The sequence below is a fragment of the Balearica regulorum genome, chromosome 1 (assembly GCF_011004875.1).
Source record: "Balearica regulorum gibbericeps isolate bBalReg1 chromosome 1, bBalReg1.pri, whole genome shotgun sequence".
NCBI lineage: Eukaryota > Metazoa > Chordata > Aves > Gruiformes > Gruidae > Balearica > Balearica regulorum.
The window spans coordinates 7,112,179-7,135,744 of NC_046184.1; the positions used below are offsets into that span (position 1 = coordinate 7,112,179).

At 38.7% G+C, this 23,566-nt stretch overlaps 1 protein-coding gene across 2 annotated transcripts in view; it reads right to left on the reverse strand.

The window, feature by feature from the left end:
* Positions 1-19,437, reverse strand: part of UPF2 (UPF2 regulator of nonsense mediated mRNA decay) — a 66,508-nt gene extending 47,071 nt beyond the window's left edge. The window contains exons 1-7 of one of the 2 annotated variants that reach the window (XM_075764643.1): positions 19,284-19,435; positions 13,750-14,129; positions 11,907-12,686; positions 7,369-7,529; positions 6,149-6,346; positions 4,220-4,369; positions 850-912 (exon numbers count right to left, since the gene is read on the reverse strand). In XM_075764643.1, the coding sequence (XP_075620758.1) occupies positions 850-912; positions 4,220-4,369; positions 6,149-6,346; positions 7,369-7,529; positions 11,907-12,686; positions 13,750-14,111 (1,714 nt within the window). In that variant the 5' untranslated portion in view covers positions 14,112-14,129; positions 19,284-19,435. Of the gene's footprint in view, positions 1-849; positions 913-4,219; positions 4,370-6,148; positions 6,347-7,368; positions 7,530-11,906; positions 12,687-13,749; positions 14,130-19,283 lie in introns of both variants that reach the window. The other variant, XM_075764560.1, reaches the window with a different exon arrangement.
* Positions 19,438-23,566: the final 4,129 nt, after the last annotated feature.

Genomic DNA, 23,566 nt, shown 5'->3' on the forward strand with positions numbered 1-23,566 from the left:
TCTATTTTCAACCAGAAATCCATGCAATCCTGCAATTTTCAGGGAGCAGAACTGAGAAAGCATCAGAAGACACTAAGGACTTACTGAAGTCATTCTCCTGCAATGATTGATGCCAATCTTCTACTTCAGCAAAAATAGGTACTTGCCTTCCCTTCTCCCTGCACACATACTTTCTGAGAAAATCCTGGCTCCCTTATTGCCAAAATATTTTTTTAATTTTTACAAAACTATAACCTTAGAGAGGGCTCTCTTAGAAACTCCACTCTGCCAGAAAGCTTCAGTCTCCTTCACACAGTATCACCCAGACAGTGGAAATAACAGAAGTACTTTTGTAACATTAATAGCTATTCCTCTGTAAGATGAGTTTCTGTAATGAATTTGATCATGCAGGAGCCCTCACATTCAGATTGTACAAACCAATACCAGGAGCAAATTGTTGGCTGGATCTGCCTCTCTGCACATCACTTTAGGCATCAGCATAATGTTAAACACCTTGTTGAATCAAAGCCTCACAGAGGAACATATTCAGAATCTAGTCTCAAGTATTTCTTAATGAATATTTTTAGATCTTTAAGTTCTTGCTCTTCTGATAGGAGCATTGCTAGCTCTCTAAACAGTGATGTAAAATTAACAGGGTTGACTTAATACTCACTTCTACACATCATCTCTGCTGCTGACCAACCTTAGAAAAACTGGCACTAGATACATGTTAACATCAGACCCCTCCTGCTCCCAGTACCCTTGATGACTTCCAGCCTGGCCATTCCTTACTTAACATCTTTGTCTTCATTCACACAGCTTCATTTTTTACATTTTATCTTCTCTTTTAAAAACAACCTCAAAACTCACTTCTTTCAGCATGTTTTCCGCCACTATTTTCAGCTCCGGTGCTATCTGCTCCCTCTCTTTTCCCTGAGCATATTGAAAATAAGAAAATTAAGATTCACCCAAAGTTAACACAATAGAGAAACAAAATAAATTAGCTGAATTCCTGGTGAACAAACCTCTTCAGCTAACTGCATCAACTTTCCTTTTACATGTCATGTCTTAAACTTAGCTGACTATAGACTCCAACCTTTAGCAAAAGTGCAGAAACAGGCACTGCCATGCTGTGAAGGATGTTACACCAGGGCAGACCTGCTTTAAAAACATGTACTTTGGAAAACTGCCTTGCACCCTGGAAAACTGCCTTGTCTCCCTCATATTTGGACAGAAGAGAAAATACTGAAGAGATATGACAGAAGGAGATGCTGAAGTAACAAAAGATATGCAGTACCCACTGTCTGACTGGATTGTCTACCCTATTATCCTATTTTTCACCTCTGTAATTTACTTATTCCCTCTGCCAATGAAATCTACACCCCCAGATTATAACAATAACTAAAGCTACTTTTTTTCTTCATCTTGGACCCTACACCTAAGACACTGCCATACCTCATGCATCTTCCCATTTTATTCTAAAGGCCCATCTCAAGCTAGGAATACTGTTTTATGTTTGTAGTAGTGTCATAATACAGCAGCTTCATTCTTTGCTGGTTTTGCACAAAACATTACTACTAACTTACCTCAAGTACAGATGCAGATAAATTCAGTACATATGAACAAAAGTTAAAGCTATATTTGGTGGCTGAAGGACACTTAATTTTCCTAATTTCAACCCTATGTGAATTTTAGTTAAGAGAAAGGCTGAAAAAAAAAATATACCAGTTCACTAGCTAGAAATACATCACAGAACTTGAAACATCTAAATTCAGATTGTTGATGATTCTGCATATCTGGTGCTACCAACTGGAGGTGTTCAGAAGTCCATACACATAAAAAACCCCAAATCGTTGTGTTTCTCTATACATTTCAAGTAAAGTAACACTTCCATGCTGCTAATTTATAGCCTAGTTTTCTAGCAGAACAAGGATTTGGCAATCATATCTATTTTAATTTCCATCACTAATTTATGGATCTACTTCTCAGTATCAAAGAAATTTGACAAAGGTATAAAATTCACAAAGACACTCAGTTTCTACATGTTTCACAAAAAAAAATTAACTAAAGAGCAAAGACAATCATGAAGCAGTAGTTCTCCACTAAGAAAAAGCCTGCACTGTGGGCCAAATGACATTACCTTCACAAGGTAGAAAGTCAAAGGCTTTCTTTAAGGGCTGGCTGTTTAACAATAAAAAATAAACCTAATTCTGACACATTTTAGATTAACTTTTCAGATGGGAGTATGTTTAATGCTCAGTCAATTCTGTTTAAAAACAGAAGCTGGTATAGATGGTTAATACTTTATATTATAACAAAATATGCATAATTTTTCCTTTTACAATCAAAAGCATGATAATTGATCCCTTTGTGCTACTCTACATACTCAAAGTGGCATTGTGAGCTAGAACTATACAAAGACTGCATCTTCTATTTCTGATTTCATCTCCTGTTACTCCTTCCTTATTTCTACAGGATTTGACTCTCACATTATAAAGACAAAGCCAAATATTTGGAATAATCTTCATCCTCCTATCAAGTCAAGAATCCCTTCAAAAAAAAAACCCAACACCCCCACAAGAAGGAAATACCCACATTCCTTTAGATCTCTATTGACAAAGTATTTTTGGCCTATCTAGCAGGCTCTGATCAATCCAGAATGAACTGCTCTTTTTCTCCTTTTGATTCCAAAAGAACATCTATGTGTAGCTCCCTTATAGATAGCTGGAACCAAGCTCTTCACTGTTTTGTGTAAGATCGCTGACCGGAGGATAACAACTCACTGAAGGTAAACGTTCTGCAATTAAAACTTAACATCTTACCCAGCCTAATGGGCTGATGACTATTCAGAGAAGAATGCAAATGGAAAGGAAAATTTATTCCAAAGAAGGTATGGCTTTTTCCAGTCAGTCTGGGTAAAAAAAGGAAAAACCTAAGGAAGTATTATATAGAATTATCCTGACAGTTCTCCTTTCAAGAGGAGTCTGAAACTGTCTGACTCTAGAGTTGTCTAATTTCTTTGAATATGTGAGGTGTCACAGTCCAGCATCATCCCAAGAGTAATTTCAGCTCAACTAAGCTTATGTACACAAAGGAGTCATCCAATTTAAAGATCCATATCCCCTAACCCATCTCTATTATAAGCTGAGAGAGGCTGGCACTTTGAGTTGTCATTCAAGATTCTCAACACCCAAACTCATAGATTCGTGCATCAGCTTGGTTAGATGAACCTGTGCTTTAAACACCAATACACAGTCTTTGCCAGGGCCTGAACTTCTTTGCTGTGATGTGAACTCCATGACTTGAAGTTTTGGCTTTAACTTCTTAGCTTTTAAAGCTCAATCCAGTTTCAAGCAAGAGGATGATTAGATTATAAATTCACTAGATCAGGCAGGATTTTCACTTTTAAGCCACAGAATCTCCAGCCAGTGTATTCTAAATGTGATTTCCCCCCCCCCCCACACACACACACACATTCTAGACACAGAACAAGTTTCCTCCTTCAAAAGTGAAAGAAAGGAATCTGCACTGGTCCTTGGAAATCCAAAGCAGCAAACCCAATGTGCACTACAAAATGGGCTCAAAGAAAACACCTCACTTGCTCTCTAGGAATTTGGCTCTTAATATCTAATGTTGCTTTTCCCCACTACTCAGTACCACTGAAAAAGACATGTAACTCATAAGAAAAATTCTTGCTGCTGTTTCCCCTAGTAAAGCTAACACAGCTAGATTTTTACAGGTGCCATTTGCAGCCCTTCAAGCATAATTAGAAGTTAGAATTCTTAAATCCTGCTATGTAAAGCCATAACATCAAATGAAAAGTCTTTAACAATTAACAAGACAAAGGCAGAGCTGAATTTTATATTGCAATAGAAGTTAAAACCAGAAAATACATTATTAGTACCCTAAGCACATTTGATGAGAAAATCATGTATGCACTGAAGTTTCCATACTTATTTCTAGTCACTTTTCAGATAATTGCCTTCACTTTTTTTTTTTAAAAGCTGTACGAAGGAATTGGTAACTTTCATTACATAAACCGCCATACAATACTGTTCACTTGTATCTGAATGTCTTGTTACAAACATGTTTTTGACAACAATCTTACCAGTTTCTAGCTACTAAAGTTACATAAATAAATAAATAGTTGTCCCACTCTATCTACTGTAAAAACCATCAAGCTGAAAAAAAGATAAATCAAATCAGGAAACAAAGAATTCCTAAACCAAATTATTTTTACCTTGCTCATCAAGAAGCTTTTTTGTAAGATCTTCTGCCTCGTCTCCACAGTCTAACTCCAGAGGATCATCATTAATATCCAGGTTCTCCAGCTCCAACTCCAAATCCTCACTGCCAGGTGCTTCCTTATTATCTTTGGCATCTTTTGAATCTATTAAGAAGTTAAGTAGAAATATCGAACTATTAAATACATGCAGTCACGGTTAGAATACAGAAAGACTCACGTTGCTAAACCCATGTCTCTTTAGTGTCTTAGTCTTATTAAAAGGAAATGGGGAAAAGAATATCTGCTTCTTGAGACTATACTGTCTCATCTGTTAGGTCTCAGTGGTTTGATATCTTTCATATAGCTTTATCCATATGCCTGAAAAATGCAAACATTTACCTACATTGTGGTCTGTTAAGGATTGCCAATGATTTTCAGTCCTTTGGTTTGTTCTGAACTATACCTGGTAAGTCTTCATTGGATTACATGCATACGTTCAAATGGAACAAGATATTCAGAAACGCAGGAAACATCCAAAATGGTTAAAATAGATTGACGGGCCATCACATGGACAGTGCAAGCAAAAAAAAAAAACACCCAAAAACCTTGCCTACCGAAAAGGTCATATAGAAAAACAGTATCCTCCAAAACCTCAGTAAATTAATATCACAAACATTATGCAAAAAGAGCCAGATTCAAAGGTACAAATTCTAATTTAATGTTTGCACTGCATATTCTTCATAGATCAACTGATAACAAAATTGACAAAGCAAGGTAAAGAGAAAGCATTTTACGCAGGCCCAGAAAAGCACAAAAAGCACAACAGTAGGAAGATATTAGAGAAATAAAGTGCTATGTAGAAAATCAAATAAAAAAATCATATTTTCCTTGAACACAAATAATCTGTGAATCTCTAGATGAAGATTCAGAAAGAAACAGCTAGTATTTTTCTTGGACAACACTGGTCCAGCATAGAGTATTTTTCCAAGAGATTTTGAACGTTACTATCTACAACATTTTACTATTCTTTTAGGCCTCCTTCAAACCTCATTTGCAGACTATGCTTCATTAAAAAAATTTTTCAAAGCAAATAACCTTATTAAATTACTTACATTTTTCACACAAAAGTGTGACAGCTAAACAGTGTATATGTCATATGGAAACAAACCCACAAAGCAGGGATTTTTATCCAGTTGTCTCAAAAAAATCTCTTAAGGCAGAGATTCCAGTCTCCCTGGGCAAGCTGCTCCTGCATCTAATTATCCTCATGGGGAAATGTCAGAATTTAGAACTCAGAAAGAAGGCCATGAGATACAAAGTTGAAATTCCATTAATACTCAACACCGATCTACCGCATGTGTATTAGAAAACCATATAGCCTGTGTCTTCATTGGCATTTTTTCAATGCCAAAACATGGCTCTTATCCAAACCTACATATTCTGTTACACTTTGAGCCAGTGAGGGTGAATGCCATTTTTATCCCATTATAACTAAAGTCTGCCAATGCCTGGTTGTGAACCTAGGGCTGTGTCAGAAGTGAGGAACTATCCAGGCCTTTTAATCTACTGGAATTTTATGTAGAGACAGTTAGCTACCATCGACAATTTAGTGGAAAAAACAGAACAAACACTAACAGTTTTTGAAGAAGATAAACTTTTAGGTTTCTCACAGAAAAAGAAAACATGTACTCACATAGGTTAAGCTCCAATTACTTTAAATTCACAGTTCTATCAATATTAAAATGCATTTACTTTTTTCTTCCTTAAATACCATACCCAGGTACAACCTCTTTCCCACAGTTTCTTCCCGAAAAATTCATCCAAATGCTATACTGTCCTGATCACCATAAATTATTTTGTTAAGAGACTCATTACTCATTCCATCAAATTTGTATATCTGTTGGACAAAATATGTTAAAAAAAATACTAATGTAAGCATTCTACCTCTTGATTCATCTTTGCTGGAATCCTTGTTCTGGGAACATTTTTCATTATCTTTAAACAAAATTGCTGGCACAAAAGCCTTTAAGTCAATGAGATTCTCATAGAAGTTTCTAGCATCTTCGTCTTCCCATATACCCCCCTCCAGGTCATATTCTCCAGGCTTTCCTGGTGTGAAAATATCTATACCAGGTCCATGTTCTGCAAAAATAGTGAAACAATAAGAAAGTTATTCACACAAGTTTTTCACCTTCTAAAAGGAGGCACCTTTAAAGATTAAAAAAAACCCAATAAAACCTTTCAGAAAGGCATTAACCTATTTATTACTACCACTGTTTTCACTTAAAATATTGCAATGCATACTTTAAAATGCTTTTAACAACCTAATCTTAATATTAAATATATCAATAAGCTATCTTAAAATTGTAAATTTAGCATTGACAGAAAATACAGACAGTACCAGAGTGAAAGTCAAATCAAGCACATTATATGGCATTAGAAAGGAAAGCTGTAACAGACTTTAGTCACATTAACATAAAAAGTAATTGCTTTGAGCATGATGAAGGGTACCTCATTGTATTTTAAGAACAGAAGTTTAAGAAGAATAATTTTAAGTTTAGAGGTATGCAAGAAATACAGATTCTTTAAGCTCAAGATCACGTCAGACAAAAGGTACATTCATGATCTGAGCATCTCTAAACCTAAAATTTGAGATTTATTAAGCTCTGCCAGTATTCACATAACTCTGCCAGTAAAATGCTGTACTTCTCAGGAGGTCAGATAGCCACCTAGTGACTTACCTGGCTTAACAATATGTTCCTGCTCACAACATCATGACCCAAAATAGGCTTCAATTTAATTTAACAATATCAGACTTTAAAACTCTATCATATACAGCTCTTTAAATATTAAAAAATGCATTGCATTATTTTGAAAGGATTCAGTTAGAAACATTTTTAATTTCCTATTTATTCCTGTATTACCTGAAACATCTAAATAGACATTACTTAAGGTACCATAACTACACAGCATAGTTATGGTTACATGTTAGGTTTAATTACTTTAATAAAAAACTATGTATTATTCATTCTTTGATATCCTTGGGGGGGGAACTTAAATAAAAATAAATCAGTGGGAAGAACACATCATTAAAAGGGTTTGATTAGCTTTCCCACCACATCCAAGTCCAGCATCTTGTTTCCTTGCTTTAGAAGATGGCCTACCCTCAGGTGTCGGTTTCTCTTGGGGAAGATCAGGCATATTTTCATCCAAAAGATCAGCCAGAGATTGAGAATTTGCCAACAGCTTCTGATAAGACATTGCAAATTCCTCATATTGCTTGTGTCGATCTTCACTCAGCTCTCCTTTAGAGTGAAGAATGCGCCTACAAAAATCAAAGTTACAGTAAGACAACCTTTTCTCTTAAAATATATTTGAGCCCTGCTGAACCACTACCAATTTCTCCGAGCAAAGCTAACCTTCCCTCTTCAAGGGAGCTGTGAGAATTCTAGTTTAGACCACAATAGCAAAAATTTGAGCAATGCTTTTTTTCCAAACAACCATACTGAATTTCTGACTTCAGTATCATTGAGGTAGCACAGTCATGGAATCTCCAACTTCAATATCCAAAGAGAAAGGCTAACTTATTTTTTTACCATGATTATCCTGTAATAGTCCTGCACTATGAAAAGACTTTCGAAGTAAATTAAAACATTCAACTTACACTAAAGCTGGATAAAAGTTGCTTTGCATCTGCAACAATGTATTTCCACGTTATTCAGAAGACTAAATGGGCAATCAATGCCAGGAGGCTCAAAAAACCATGCACATTAAGACCAGCCCATTAATTTTCCAACAAACCAAGTTATTTCAAGGTTATCAACAAATTAACTACTCTTAATTTGGACTTTTTCACTTGCTCTTTGTTCTCTTTTATGAAACTATCCATACTTATTTTAAATTCTTTTTTAAAATTGAAATCTGTTGTCAAAAGCAACTTGTATTTGAAGGAACGTCATCACTGCTTACAAGTGCACAGTAAAGCAGTTACAGAATTACATGCGGAACAGCACAATTCAATTTCCTTATCAAACTACAATTAAGGTCATCTTAGATTTTAGACAAAAAACATCAAGAACTTTCAGTAGTTTGAACCAAACATACAGAACAAGGTAATCTCAGCTTGTAAATAAACCTTATTTGTAAGCTTGCCACAGAAGACTGATGGAAGACTGCTATCCTTGGTTTTGGGCTAAGTAAGAATAAGCTGGTTGCTCATTAGCAATGCTCTAGTTTGTCCTCAACTAGGGCTCCTGAGAAGTGTATTTTCCCATCCATGGTGTGATCCACTCTGCATGAACAGTTCTTACATGGAAAAGGCACAGTCAGTTCTTTACCAGTAAGGGACACTCCTGGCCAGCTGAGCTGTTTGGGGGCCTACTACAACAAAGGTACATACAGGCTCAGATTAAACACGGACTTTCAAAGGGAAGCTGACAGAATGAGCTTGCCTAGAAAGTTTCCAATTTGTTTTACAGTAGCTTGAATAATGCTAGTAACATTGGACTAACTAGCTATAACCAGTGACAATGCACCCTGCACTGAGATGAAAGCATCAGAAGATAAAAGTTTGAAATAAGGTGCAAATGCCATAATTCCTAAGGCAGTTTGCATCATTACATTATGATTAGGCTTTTATTAAGTAACAAGTATACAATCACATTCTTGCCAGAAGACCCAAGCACTTTATGGCATAAAAATTCTAAAACAGTTTAAGCAATATTAAGTTGAGGGATATCAACTTTGGCTTTTTTCAGTTCCAGGTTAATTTTAAAACAAAAGTCATCTTTGTACACAACACATTCACAGGGTGAGTAACAAAATCCCTTCTACCTGCTCAGAACCAATGCTTGACATAGATGTCTTGCTAGAGGGCAAGAAGGAGTAATGCTAGCAAAAGTTCTATTTCTTGTCCCTCTTACAAAAACACACCTATATAACATGCGTTATCTGCCTCTAAAGGAAGTAGAGCAAGAAAAAAATAACAAATTCAATAACCACTGACGATTTCTAAAGTGCAGTAGTTCAGTTTGGATTCAGGAAACATGTTAAGTGCCAATTCATAGTCTTTCCACAGAGACAGCTATCCATTAGATACATTTTTTAAACTTAAAATATACCAGCAGCCTCATAAACATGAGCACTGAAGCTCTGTGCTATTATTAAAAAACAAAGAAAGCAAAGTGCTGTAACAACAGTACAAGAGTTTCAGTTCTTTGTTTCAGTTCCCAACAGACAAGTGTTAACAAATTCAAGCAAGCTGAAGTATACCAAGCAAACTTTTAAAAGCACAATTCATTTTTTAATACAATTAAAAAGTACAGCATACAGTACTTATGTGTCTTCAGAATTTCACGAAGTGCCACAATGCTAGTTCAGCAGATCTTAAAATATCTTTAATTTAGACAAAAGAAGTTTCCTCCATATCTAACACTCATTTTTGAAAACTCACAACAGAATTTGGGAATCAAGTTGTTTCCTTCCTATGACACAGCCTGCACAGATTTTGCCATGCCCTTAGCTGTGTAACCAAATGACCATCAGATTCTACTGTCAAAGAGTAACTTAAGGTAGTTTTCCCAATTACTCACTTGCAGAAATCCTCGTGTCTAATAATGCTTTAATTTTACCTAAATGATTCAGCAGTTAAGATAATATTAAAGCACTGTTAAGATTAGCATACGAATATTCAATTAATTCAACTAATCTGTACAGCTTGAATTATTTCACAGTAACTCTTTTGACACAGGTAAATTCAAGAGGTATTCACCTGACAAAAATCTCATAACCTAAACATATGACACTGTCGATGCACAAGAAGGAACAGTTCACTCCCTGTTCATCAGTTCTGGAATAACAGTGGGAATAAAAGCTGTTGCTATCAGCAAAATTGATCAGGTTTCAAACACTCAGAGGACCATTTTTTCCAACAGGATTATTCCTTTTTTTTTTTTTTTTAAAAAAAACCCCAAAACAACAACAACAACAAACCAGCAACACATCACCAAAATAACTTTTCAGAAATCCACAGTTGAGGAAGATTTCTATAGTATTCACAGACTTCTTACCAGGCTAGTTTCTGTCTTTGACCTCATGCCTTGAGTAATGCCAAGCATCTCTTGTGACAGACACGTTGTAAGCAAATAAAGTTAGGCAGGAAAGTTTTTTGATATCTTGTATCTTTAACAAAAGTTATTCCCCAACTTTTATTAAGCAGCTAAAATAAACACCTATAAGTTCAGATAGAGATAAATAATAGAATTATCTTCATCCAAAGATAAACTACACTTCTTCATATTCCTTCCCTAAAACAAACCTTTGCATCTAAGTCCATAGGGATAATTCAGATAAGGCACATAAAGGGTCTCTAGTCTGATCTACTCAAAGCAGGCTCAATGATGAGATCAGGCTGCTCAGGACTCTACCCGGTCATTTTTATCCAGTTGTGCAAGTAAACATTAAAGTATATTTCCCTCTCCCAGATTGCTTACGTTTTTCTTCTTCATGGTTTCTTAAGATTCTTCGTATCTCTTTGAATTTTTTCACTTTATTTCCTATCATACAGGCTTTGTAACACTCACTCATTGAAATCCCAGCCAGAACCCATGTGCCCATTACCAACTGTAATTGTAAAAGTATAAAAGTTTGTATTTGTTAACTTTAAAAACCACCACCACCCCACCCCCCCCCAAAAAAAACCCAAACCCACAACTAAGTAACACACTTTAAAGTAATAAGGTACTTGTTGCCATAATAGCAGCCTAAAAGTTAGTTTACAGTCCTGCAAAATACAACACTTAACTGAGACCGGATAGGACTGCAGCACAGCACCCATCAGCACAATGGATCCTAGTTTAAAGCCTTGGTTTGGGAATGTCAAATTTTAGTGTATGTCAAGCATACATTTGGCTCTGGACCGATGTTCAGCCTTTTAGTTGAAACCTGTGCCTACACACAGTAACATGTTCATTTCTATCTGCCTGGAATGCTTCCAAAAGGATTTAAGAATGACCGTGTTTTAAGACCAGCAGCTGGGTTTAGGCTGGCTCCAATAATGGCAATTCAGGGTGCTTTAAAGAAAAGCAAACAATTATTAAACAACACGGTCATGGTAGAAATTAAACTATTCAGCTCTTGAAGGTGTGTATATTCATACCCTTCAATATTAGTATTTCATATAGACATTTAAGAGGATTTGAATCAAATTGTCTATACCCTCCAACACCTTAACATATACAATTTGCCCACATTAAGTGTAAGGGATACCTTGTTAGTCCAACCTAATTTTTCCTCCATATTGCTACACTAAAAAAAGTAAACAAGCCAAAGCCATTGCGGCATATGCTCTGTTAGATACGTGTGGGTGGAAAGGGAGAAATGAGATTGTGCCAACTGGAAAAGGACAGTACCAGCTGGGAAAGAAGCATTACTCTCAAGCTGCTAAGGGAGCACAACCAAACTTAGAGTTACAGAGAATTAAAGCTAAAGGTCAACCTCCATTTTCTTTAAAGATATTCAGAGAATCTGTTTGGTTTTTAAGTATTTGGAGCAAATTTAGAACTTTTTTTAGATATATTGCAGAATACACTTATCTTCTACACACCGCTAACAGACTTTGTTTACAAATACTGCAACAAATCTAGGCATTTCATAAATAAACTATTTTTTTCTCCATAAATAAAAAGCAACAGTCAAGTGTCACCTGTTTTGTCTTTCAATATTTTGTAGCTCCCTGTGGTCCCTTTTCAGATGTTTGGTCAAAGACGTAAAGTATTCCTTCAACAAATTCTGGAAGGGCTGTTGTTTCTCTGGGCTAATTATCTCACTAGGAGGAAAGCTCAAGTTAAACTTCTCTGCAACAGTTTTTACTTTTCTTGGTACCAAACCAGCAATGTCATCTCCACAGTGCCGACAAAAGCTGATAACCACAGAAACATGAGTGTGGGATTCTCGATCAGCGTTAATAATATTTTTAAGTTGCTCATAGATTAAAGACAGACCTTCCTTGTCAGTGAAAATCCCAACTATTGTCAATTCTGCAATGAAACGCAAATCAGTTCTTAACTTGGTAATGTTGGGAGTCTTCTCTTCTTTCCTTGCTTCAAAATGTTTTTTCCAAGCCTGAAGTAGGGAAGGAGCAAAATCAGCATAGCGCTGGTGAAAGAGGGAACACAAGTGCACAGCGCAGTTCACATCTGATATTTTCAGTTTGGCTTCCACAATAGAAGCTACTGCTTCTGCAATGTATTTGCTTAAATTCAGGCTATTAAAGTCATGGGACAAGGAGTCTCTTTGTTGCTCTGTAATGGTTTTTAGCTTCTTAACAAAAGCCGTGTTCTTCTTCAGACTGGAATCCAGTCTGCTGAAGAAGTTTTCCTCAGGGCGATTGTCTGGTGCGTTCTGGTTTTTGCTGCGAAGCTCTTTTCTTGCCTGATGGCGCTCCCAAGCCTCCTGATGGAGCTGATGTGCTTCCTCTTTTTCTCTAAGAGGAATAAAAATTAGTCATTTTCATTACAGAACTTCACTTTCAGGTTAACAGTTCAAAGAAAAGAGTCATACTTGAAAACTCTCCAGTAGTTCCAAACACAATGTCCCCTTAATACTGTATTTTTCAATATTTAACAAGTTATTCCTAGAAAGCTAAAGCATCTGCTTCATAAACTCTATTTAATTTTTTTTTTGCTGCAAAAGGCAAGTACTACTTGTTACAAAATGAAATTTCTCAAATATTTCTACGCAGAACATATTAATCCCAACAGACTTGGAAAATATAAACATAAAACTCCATTTACTCCAGATGGAGATGAAGTTCTTACAGAAGAGGACAACAACCTTTCAACAGGTTACTGTATTACACAGTTAAGGGAAATTTTTATTCCTGGACTACTGAAATCACACAGAAAATTCTGAATAGGTGAAATACATCTGTCCCAGACAGAATTTGGCTATGACATTGCCTCAGTCTTCAAAAGTGACATATTTCAAACACAAGAATGTCCAGAATCTTGGCTTTATTTGTCTAAAGCTGCTATCTTCAACTCTGCAGTACCTTTTGATAACATACTAAGAAACACTGTATTGGTAATATCACATATCAAACTGCCAGGTTACATTCTGTGTTTGCCACCCAGGTATCAATTGCCTATGATTGATTAAAAGAAATTATAGCCATCCTTCAAAGTATATTCGCTGCTGTTATGGTCTGTGGACCTGTTAGAGCCTGTATTCCCAATTTTATGACACTAACACTTCTCCATCTCAAAAGAAACTGTTCTTTATTCAAGGATAATTGTGCATTACACGGTCATCACATGGAAATCACTATCAAAACCCCGTATCAGAAACTAAAGTAACAGAGGTTAAAGATGAAAACTCAAAACTATGTAGAGGTCATAAAGCATACTCAGAGAGCCATGTAATATTTATAACACTACATACAACTTATTCTAAGTAACTCAAACAGTTAATCTTTTCTAATTCTGCTCACAATCCTGATAGCAAGACAACAGCATTTGGCACAATTAAACCATTAAAAGACAACTTACTTCAGTTGAGCAGCTGCTTCTTCTTGTTTCTTTTTCTCTTCCTCCTCTTGTTTCTTTTTCTCCTCTTCCTCTTGTTTCTTTTTTTCTTCTTCTTCTTTCTTCTTTTGCTCTTCTTCTGCCTTTACTTTATCCTCTTCTTTTTTCTTCCTCTCCTTGTCTTCCTTTTTTCTTTTATCCTCTTCCAGTTTTTTCTTTTTATCTTCAGGAACCTTTAAAGTCTCTCTCTTCACGCCAACCTTGGCATCTTCTTTTGACTTCTCCCTGGTGCTCACTGGTCGCCTTTCACTAAATTCTTTTTCTTTATTATTTAACAGAGATTCTTTTTCTTCCATATTTGCTGGCTTTTTGCGCTCAGCTGGCATTGTGTTACCCAGGCAAGTCTGCAGAAACACAGGAAAATAAGTACTTTTAACTTGTTGTTGATATATTAAAGTCACTTTGACAGCCCACCCATATTCGCTTCATTCTTAACTACATAAATAACCCACAAATGCATGACTCATCAGTATAAAAGTTTAAGGTAGGTTTTCTTGAGCTAAGGAATGGACCTAACAACAGGTAAAAACTAAGCATTCTGTTACATTGTTATACTGTGAAGTTGTCTTCAGCATAACTTGTGAAGTAAAATATTTTAAGTTTCTACAGCTTGAGGAATACAAGATCTTGGAACATAAACAGAAGTCTATCTGAAAAAAAATTTAAGACTGATAAAAGCAAAGTACCCCCAACTTAAAAATGAACCTGCACCTCACTGACCTTTCTACACATCTAAGAACACTCCCCCTTCCACTACCTCTACTCAGAATCACAGAATAATGCAGGTTAGACAGGACCTCAAGTGGTTCAACCTCCTGCTCAAAGCAGGGTCAACTGTGACTAGATCGCTCCAAACTGCCAAGGAAGGAGAATGCACAACCTGTCCGGCCCACCTGCTCCAATGCCTGACTGTCATTGTGAAAATGCATCATCTTGTTCCTCACTCTCCTTACCCCTCAAGATTTCCCCAGCCATCTCAAGCATTCTTCTGTACAGCAGAAGCACTAGCTGGAAGACCGTGCTGTGCTGACTAAGATGTGTGCACAAACCTCCCTGCCAGCAGAAGAAATGGAAATTATAGCAGAAAGGCTACAATTATCAAGAGTTATCAAAGGCTCCAATTTGTGTCTCCTTCTACTCAACCAACATTTTTCTGGGGATTTCTAGGAGCTTTAGCATCTTTGGGGTTTTAGTCGTCTAAGCTTTAGTTTCATTTGGCTAAGGATACAAAAGATAATATACATTGAACAAGAAAGGGTAGATTCACAGAATAATTTATATCAGAAGAAAACTCAGGAGGTCACCTCATTTAACCCCTTGCTCAAAGCAGGTCCAATCAGATCAGGGACTTGGCTAGCTAAGTTTTGAATATGTGCAACGATGGAGATGCAATGGCCCCTTCTGGGCCCCTGTTCCAGTACCTGGATAAACACACTGTGAAAAACCTTTTCCTAATACCATCCTGGAATTTGCTAGGCCCCATCTTGTGTCCATTTCTTTTCATCCTATCCCTGTAGAGCTTTGAGAAGAACCCAGTTTCATCTTCTCTATACTCTCCCATTAGGTTGTGGTAGCTAGTAATAAGACTTCTCCCTCTCTTCTTACGTACGAAGAAACCCAGTTCTCTCAGTCTCTCTTCAGATACCATGTCCTCCAGCCTCCTAATGAGCCTGGTGGCCTTCCAGCGGACTTGTTCCAGCATGTCAATGCCTTTCTTGGAACAGAGAATCCACAACTGGATATGGTGTCCAGATGGGCTCTTGTAAGTACCAAAGAGAGGGGAAGACTCACCTTCCTCAACCTGCTGGGTAGCTCTTGTTACTAGAGCCTAGAATGCAGCTGGCCTTAATGCAAGGGCATTCTGCTGACTCATGTCCAGGATGGGATATGGCCAGACAGGACTGACAGAGGCAATCAGAACCACCTAAGCTTTATTTACTTCAGGCTAAATTAATTTCTTAAACTAAAAATAATTTTTGCATATTCACGTGCTTCAAGTTAAATTCATACAGAGGTGGGACTGATGGGACATGATTGCATGTGACACCTCCTAAAAAACCATCACTTGTTTTTTATTTGTAACACCAGTTTGATTCCCAATTACGACCCTTACTTGTGCCTTTCTAACATTTCACTCAGACTCTATGATGAAAATAGGCTAGATTCACATACTTCCTGCATCTACTCAACAAAATGGATAATGAGACACTTGCATTCCAATCTAATGTAAAGCGCTTCTAGTATTAACTATTTTGAAAGATATTTATAAATAAGATACCACACTAAAGAAAATCTCTGTTTCTAACTAAGTATTCCACACTCCCTCCCCCACTTCCCAAACAATGAGATGACAGATTCATATACTATCCCATACAGAAAGCTGCATTACAATTTTTAAGATGCTTGTCCAGGTCTTCTGAAGAAAGAAATTGTTTGCAAAAATTCACAGTATATTCAGATATGGGAAGAGGCAACTTACCAATGGAGAACCTATCTAGGACTTGGCCCCTTTGACAGCAATTGGCAACAGCACCCATGAAGAAATGTTTCTGACACTGATTTATGGAAGCGAGGCCAATCAAATCAGCATTGCTTTAACAAATACTAGCAAATTTGGCTCCCTAATGCATGTCTACAACTAAAAGGTTTCAAAGCTCAACATCTCAGAACTACTTGGATTTCAAAACCACTGATCTACATCATCTTAAAACTATTATTATTTAATAAGTACTTAATCCCCCTCCCCCAAAAAGGCAACAAACCCCACACAACTAAGCAGCTCCCCACACCCCTTCATATTAAAGGTCTGAACTAGTTTTTCCATCTCTGTAAGCCAGTTAAGTAGGACCTGTTCCTCACAGGTAACACATTCATTAAAAAAAATAAGGGAAAGTGTTAGATTCTGAAAGATAATAAATTGGGAGCTAAGCTTAAAAGGAAAACATTGAGACAAAAGGGTTGCTTGATTAAAGAAATGGTGGAAAGGTATGTCACATTTTAATACTTCAGGTTTTATCTTTGTCTCCCCACCTATTGTTAGCAGGGTAATCAATTACTACTGGGGAAAAAACCCTACACGTGTAATTTTTTAAGAACATGGTCACTTACCATTACAGTACTCAAACTCTTACTAAATTTAGGAACTCAGAATTCTGTTTTAAAGACATATCTGACATTTGCTTGTATAAAAGCAAAATAGAGAAGATGGGATAAAAAGAAAAGGGATGGAGCATAATCAAGTACATTGTGATTTCAATCACAAGGCAGTATTATCCTTCCCCCCCCCCCCCCCCTTAAACACTGGTGACCAATAAACCCCAACAATCTAGTTTATAATAGATTCCTGTCCTGTATCACAGAATATGTATGTTATAACACCCCTCACTACCTGCTACATATATAGCTCCTTATCTTGCAAACCCTTCCGCTTGCACTGCCAGCTCATTTATGTCTACCAACCGCTGATGGCAGGAGGCAGTCCATGTGGTTGCTGCCTCCAAGCTATACACAGACTGATTCACTGGTCAGCACACGAGCGTCAGCTAACAGCACAGACAAAACAGAGCTGTCCACTGAGCCTATGCTATAGCCCTTCCCTCAGCAAGAATGTTAATTTAGACCTTATTACTCTTCCTCAGCTGCCAGTTATCACCAGATCTGTAGAAAGTTTATACCTTCATCTGCCTAATTTGACTGAAACTACGGTTCAAAAGTTGTGGGAAGCAAAGAAAAATGGAAACAGGCAGCAGGTTTGCCTGGGTCTCATTTCCATAGGAAATAAGGCCAAAGGTACACAGTTTGGTCCAGATTAAGGGAATGGTAAAGAAACATTAAGCAAATCTAATCATTAAGAAAACTTCTATTTAATACCTAATATTTATGTGAATGCACTGATGAAAAGACAAGATAATATGAGCTTCATAAGCCAGTAGATAGGAAGAACTGGCACTCACAGCTGAAAATTAAAAAGGACAGAGAAAACAGATACAAGACAAGCGTTCCATATGCTTTTGGACTCTTGGCAGTCCATTTCTGTAGTGACGTTTAGATGCTTTAACACTGTGTTATCTAGTTTCATCACTTACAGATGCTATTTTTCCAGAGGAAACTATTCCTCTTAATTTTTCACTATTTGACCTAACTTAACTCAATCTTAGTTAAGAATTTTTTTACTGTACCTGAATTTCTACTTAGTTTTTTTCATGTCAATCTCAGAATTTGAAAAAACTGATGGCATTGGGTTCAAGACACTATAGGCTCATAAACTTAAGAAACAGGTCTTGAAATACACAGGGAACATTTAAGAGAAAGCATCTAAATACTTACTCTCAAGAAAACCAAGGATTATAAAAGGTATTCAGCATCATTAATCTAGTCACCATTCAGAATAAAAGGATAAACATCAACACCTTGGCCTGATATGCTAAAATCCTCTCAAATCAATAAAAACAGCCTATTGTCACAGACAGCAGTACCATGAACCAGAATCTCAATCCTTGCAAACACAAGTATACAGGGAAGAAATATGTCTTTACTAAACTAAGAACATTCAGATTTTGCACACTTTTTTACTGCTACTGAAAATTAAATTGATCACATAAACATTCCTTTATGTAGCTACTCTATTACAAAAGACGTAAGTAGCATAGGCAAGATGTCCTACTTCTAACCTGCTGAAAAACCTCAAAGAACAAACTTCTTCCTTAGAAATCACACCACCCAAAAACTAAAAGCGTCAAGAATTGAAATGCAATTATGGTTTCCTCCTAAAATAAGGGAAGGAACACAAGAAAAATACCATGGTCAATCAGAAGATAATAAACTTAGCCACAAGTTTTGAAAGATGAGACACAGAGCAAGCCAGGAAATTAGAGTGCAGAGAGAAGCCCCCCCACTATGCACTGGCAGGAAAGGCAAGCCTGCCTAACCAGCCAAGCAGTTTTACTTTCGATTCCATACATCTCGGAGAAAGTGTTTTGCTGTCAGATCTACAGGAACACGTTTTTTACTGGGAAAAAGGCCTACAGACAACTCACTAAATATATGCAGAGCAAAACACTTTTTAGCTAACAATCCTCCTTGCATCCTCAGGACGGCCCCACACATGTCAATCCATAGAGGCAAGCTCTCCAACAACCCAGCCACCTTCTCGGGCTCCGTCTTCACCGCTCGCACCGCAAACCTGACAGCAAACAGCCACCTGCCCCGCTCCCTGCCACCGCCCCCCTGTGCCCTGCAGGCACCCGCACCCTTCCCCTTCCTTCTTCTCGCCCCCACTGCGCTCTCTGCCCCGGGACGCCTCAGTCCCAAGAAACTCTCTCCCCGCTCCGCCTCACGGCTCCCGCCTCCGACAGGCCCCCGCACCCTCCCACCGCCTCCCCCAGGCCCTCTTCCCCACACACCACGGCACGGCACCGCCCCACCCTCCGGACCGCCCGGCACCCCCGCCCTCCTCAAACGGCTGGTGCTCCCCCCCCCCGCCGCCCCAGACCCGATACCTCCGCCCGGTGCGGACATCGGCCCGGCCTCCCGCGGAGCACCAACTCCTCCTCCGCCCGCCGCAGCCCCCTCCCCGGCGTGCGAGGCCCCCTCGCTCTTCTCCCCTCACGACGCCCGCCGCGCTCCCTTTCGGGGCGGCCGCCACGCTGCCTGACCGACAGCACCGCCACAACCGAGGCCGCGACGCCTGGTCCGCGACGCCCAGGCGCGATAGAAAGGGTGGCACCGCCTAACTGCACCGTTGTCGCGGCTCCGGCCGGCTCGTCGAGCGGCGCTTCCCGACTGGCGGGAGTCAGGCAACGCGGAGGGCAGCCCCGGGCGGGGTCCTGGCGGCGGGCGGCCTTGCTCGGGTTACCGGGAGGCTGCGGAGGCGGAAGTGGCTGAGGGAGAGGGTGGGGGCTCGGTGGCGCTGAGGGGCGCGCTCCTCACACCGGGGGGTTGGGGGGAGAACAGGTCCTGAAGAGCGCTTCCTTGGTGGCCGCAGCGCATGATTTGCCTTGTCGCTTCGTATGATGTCACTGCCGTGACGTGTCTTTGGGCATGAATCGTCACGTGGCGTCACGCTGGTCGTCATGTCAAGGCATTTCTGAGGGGACCGCGCGGCGGTGGGCACCCAGCACGGCAGTGCCTGATCTGTTCAGCTGTCACCATGATAAAATACTAGGAGTAACAGTGGCATAATACCAAGTTATTAGCTAACTGATGCTTTAGTGGATGTTGTCTGTTGTGTTTTGTAGTCTAAACCCGGAATCTCCGTCCTCCTGTCCTGTCAGTATTCTTGTCTGGACGTCCGAAGGCATTTTACAGCAGTACATTTAGTAGAACAAAGCTTCCCAATTTATTTGAAACACTCGTGATCTGCGCGTCTGGGCGTGATGTCGGCTGTTGGGCAACTCTGAAGTCGCCCAAGCTGGAAAAAGCTGGCACAATCCAGAATTTCAGAGCGTCAATCTGGTATTTATTTTACATGTAGGCTCCAGATTCTGACAGAAGCTTTTTCTTAGCTATGGGAAAGCTAGACTTACAACGAGCACACGAACATTCGACCATGACAGCAGGCGCAGGCCTGGATGCGTATAATGAGATTATTCAGCTGTTAAAGCCACCTTTTATTCAGAGGCAAGAGTCAGCCCAAATATAAGACTGTGTTTACTGATGCAGAGTTTTAGGTATCCTCTGCCAACTGGTACAGGACTAGACAAGTTTGGGGTTTTTTCCAGGAAAGAGTTCTCCCTGTCCTTTAACTTCATCGCTCATTTTGCAGACACATCTAAAAATCTCTTTCTGGAAAAGCTTGAAAAGACAAAGTTATGCTAGTTATTTACACAGATCATTCAAGTGTTCATGCTACACAAAGATTTCATTTACTGGCCGAAATATCTTGAGTTACCAGGTAGATTAAACTGATTCACTAGAATGGAAAAGATCCATGTGCTAAATGTTGAAAAAAAAGGGGTTAAATGGGGAGGGTAACTCCATGTCAGTGTTGGTGCTTTATTTTCCAAAGGCACCGATTCTGTAGCCTGTCAGTGGACACCTCTGAATTACTCTTTTTTGAGTCTGGTTTGAAAAGGCGGACTCAGCATTGTATTAGTTTAAGTATCAGTTTCAGTGGCATTACATCAAGAAATGTCGGCTTATTTTCTTTTGAAGCATATTGCTACCTTTTCTAATGAATAAAATGCACCACTGCTACAATTTTGAAAGGAAACAAAAGCTCCTTCTGTGTTTATATCACATTCCCACACAGCTGTGACTGCGTTGGAACTGTGTTTTGTAAAGACCATGCAAATAAATCTTGTTTCACCTTTGATAGCTTGGAAACCTTTTCCCTATAAATTTCCTATTTAATTTATAGGGAAATTACGTAATTAATACGTACTGATCAAGTTTTCCTACTAACTTATCAAAAAGAAAACCAGATAGATCTCATTTCCTGACTCTTAGCTGTAAAGCATGTCTTTCCATTTGTTTTTTTTTTTTTATTCCTGAAGCTCTTCTTCCCAACTTTTTCAATATGTTTCCTCAATTACTGGCACCAAACATGCACACAGTATTCAGAGAGGAATCACAGTTGTGCCAAATACTGGCCTAATGTAGAGTCTGTAGGTGTACTCAGTATTTCCTTGTAGCCAAATACAGAAAATTAACTTTTTTTTTTGCCAAGTGAAATGATATTCACGTAACATTTTCAAACCCATCTGTTTTATTCCCATGATTTTTAGATAGTCACTGTTTCCTGGAAAGGAGCTATATTTTAGTGCATATACGTTTTCAAGGTGTACAAGCTTGTGTCTCATCCTGTTCAAATAAATCACATTTGCTTATGTCAGTCCATCTTGACACTTGGATCCAAGATAACCTCTCTTCACCACACACCTCCAGCTGACAAACTTTGTCAAGACTCACTTTGTGGGAAGCTTTTTCAGACTGATACAACTACTAAAGTGGCAAGGACTATGATCCCTTTAGAAATTCTCTCAGTTGCTGCTGATTTTTTATTTAAAATATTGCAAGTTTAGATGTGCTTGGTAGTCAGCCATATACTATTTGGTTTATAAAACCTTGATTTTGAAGCACTTCTAGTTTTCTTAGCCAGATCATCAGGTAGTACTGAATCAACCTCACACAGGAGTCTTCTCTAGGACAGGATCTCTGTGCCAGGAGGGTCCCCTTGCAGAGCCAGAGCATGTGCCCTTAGCAGCGGTGTTTCACTTTCTCATGAAAAGTTCATTTTAGACATGAACCAAAGTCAACAAAACCTTTTATTGACCTAGATATAGTTACAGCAAGGCTTTTGCCACGTGTAATCATGTCCTACGCAAGATGATTGTGCTGGCAGAAGTCTGCAAAGTACTTTAAATCTTTATTAACTGAATTTTGAATCGCAGAAAAAAACCAAGTTGACAAGATATATATTCCATAAACCCATGCTTAGAATTTATTAAACCAGTAAGTGAACCTATATATACAAATATTCCATTACTTCTCCACATTGTGTGACTGAACCATCTCATTTAGTCCTTTTAACTTGGTAAGATTTTTAATGTTCAAACCTATTCCTATCAATGCTAATTGGGAAATATTCAACAATCTGCTTTAAAGCAAAACCGCATTGATATCTATTTGATATTTGCTTAAGAACTGTGGAAAAGTATTTCATCATCATGCAATCTGCCTGCAACATTTGTCTTTTTCCCCAAGCACAGAATAGAAATATTTAACTATATGAACTTTTTCTGCCTTTTTACTGTCAACTCCACAAAATCATGTAATGTTGCAACATTATTTTCAAGGTTCCTTTGTTCTAATACACATTGGAAAAAATCAATATTCAAAGCCACACTGCTACTGTGCTTTACTCTGTTGGCCACAGCTTTAAAGGTCATTCACTTTTATTTTTCTCCCAAATTGGCTGTTGTAAATCTGCATAAAACCACCCATACAGGCCTCAAGGAACACAAGTAGCCCCTCTCCAAGAACTGTGAATATCATTAAATCTGTGGTTTCAGAACTGATTCAGTTACAAAATCCAGTTCCACCTATTCCAAAAGCATATCACCACAATTTGATTGGAAGGAAAAAATACTCTTTGATTTCCGTGTTGTGAAGGCCATTACAAAGCAGATTCCTGTGCATAACTAAGCCTGTGGAAAGGTAACTTGCTGGTACCCCTCCTGCCTCCCAGGCCTTCATTCACACAAAGGTTACAGAATCACAGAATGGTTGAGGTCAGAAGGGACCTCTGGAGGTCAACTGGTCCAGCCCTCCCTGCTCAACCAGGGCTACCTAGAGTCAGTTGTCCAGATGGCTTTTGAATGTCTCCAAGGATGGAGACTCCATGTCCCAGTTTTGGCTGGGATAGAGTTAATTTTCTTCCTAGTAGTGGGTATAGTGCTGTGATTTGGATTTAGCATGAGTATCATGTTGATAACACACTGATGTTTTGGTTGTTGCTAGGCAATGTTTATGCTAAGTCAAGGACTTTTCTGCTTCTCACCCCACTCCACCAGCAAGGAGGCTGGCAGTGCACAAGAAGCTGGGAGGGGACACAGCCAGGACAACTGACCAAAGGGATGTTCCATACCATATGATGTCCACCAAGTATATAACTTGGGGGAAGCTGGCCAGGGCTTTAGACTGCAGTTCGGGAACTAGCTGGGCATCAGTGGTCTATGCATGGTGAGTAATTGTGCTGTGCCTTGCTTGTTTTGTGTATTCTATTATTATCATCTTCATTTTTTGGTCATATTAAACAGTCTTTATCTCAAAACATGAGTTT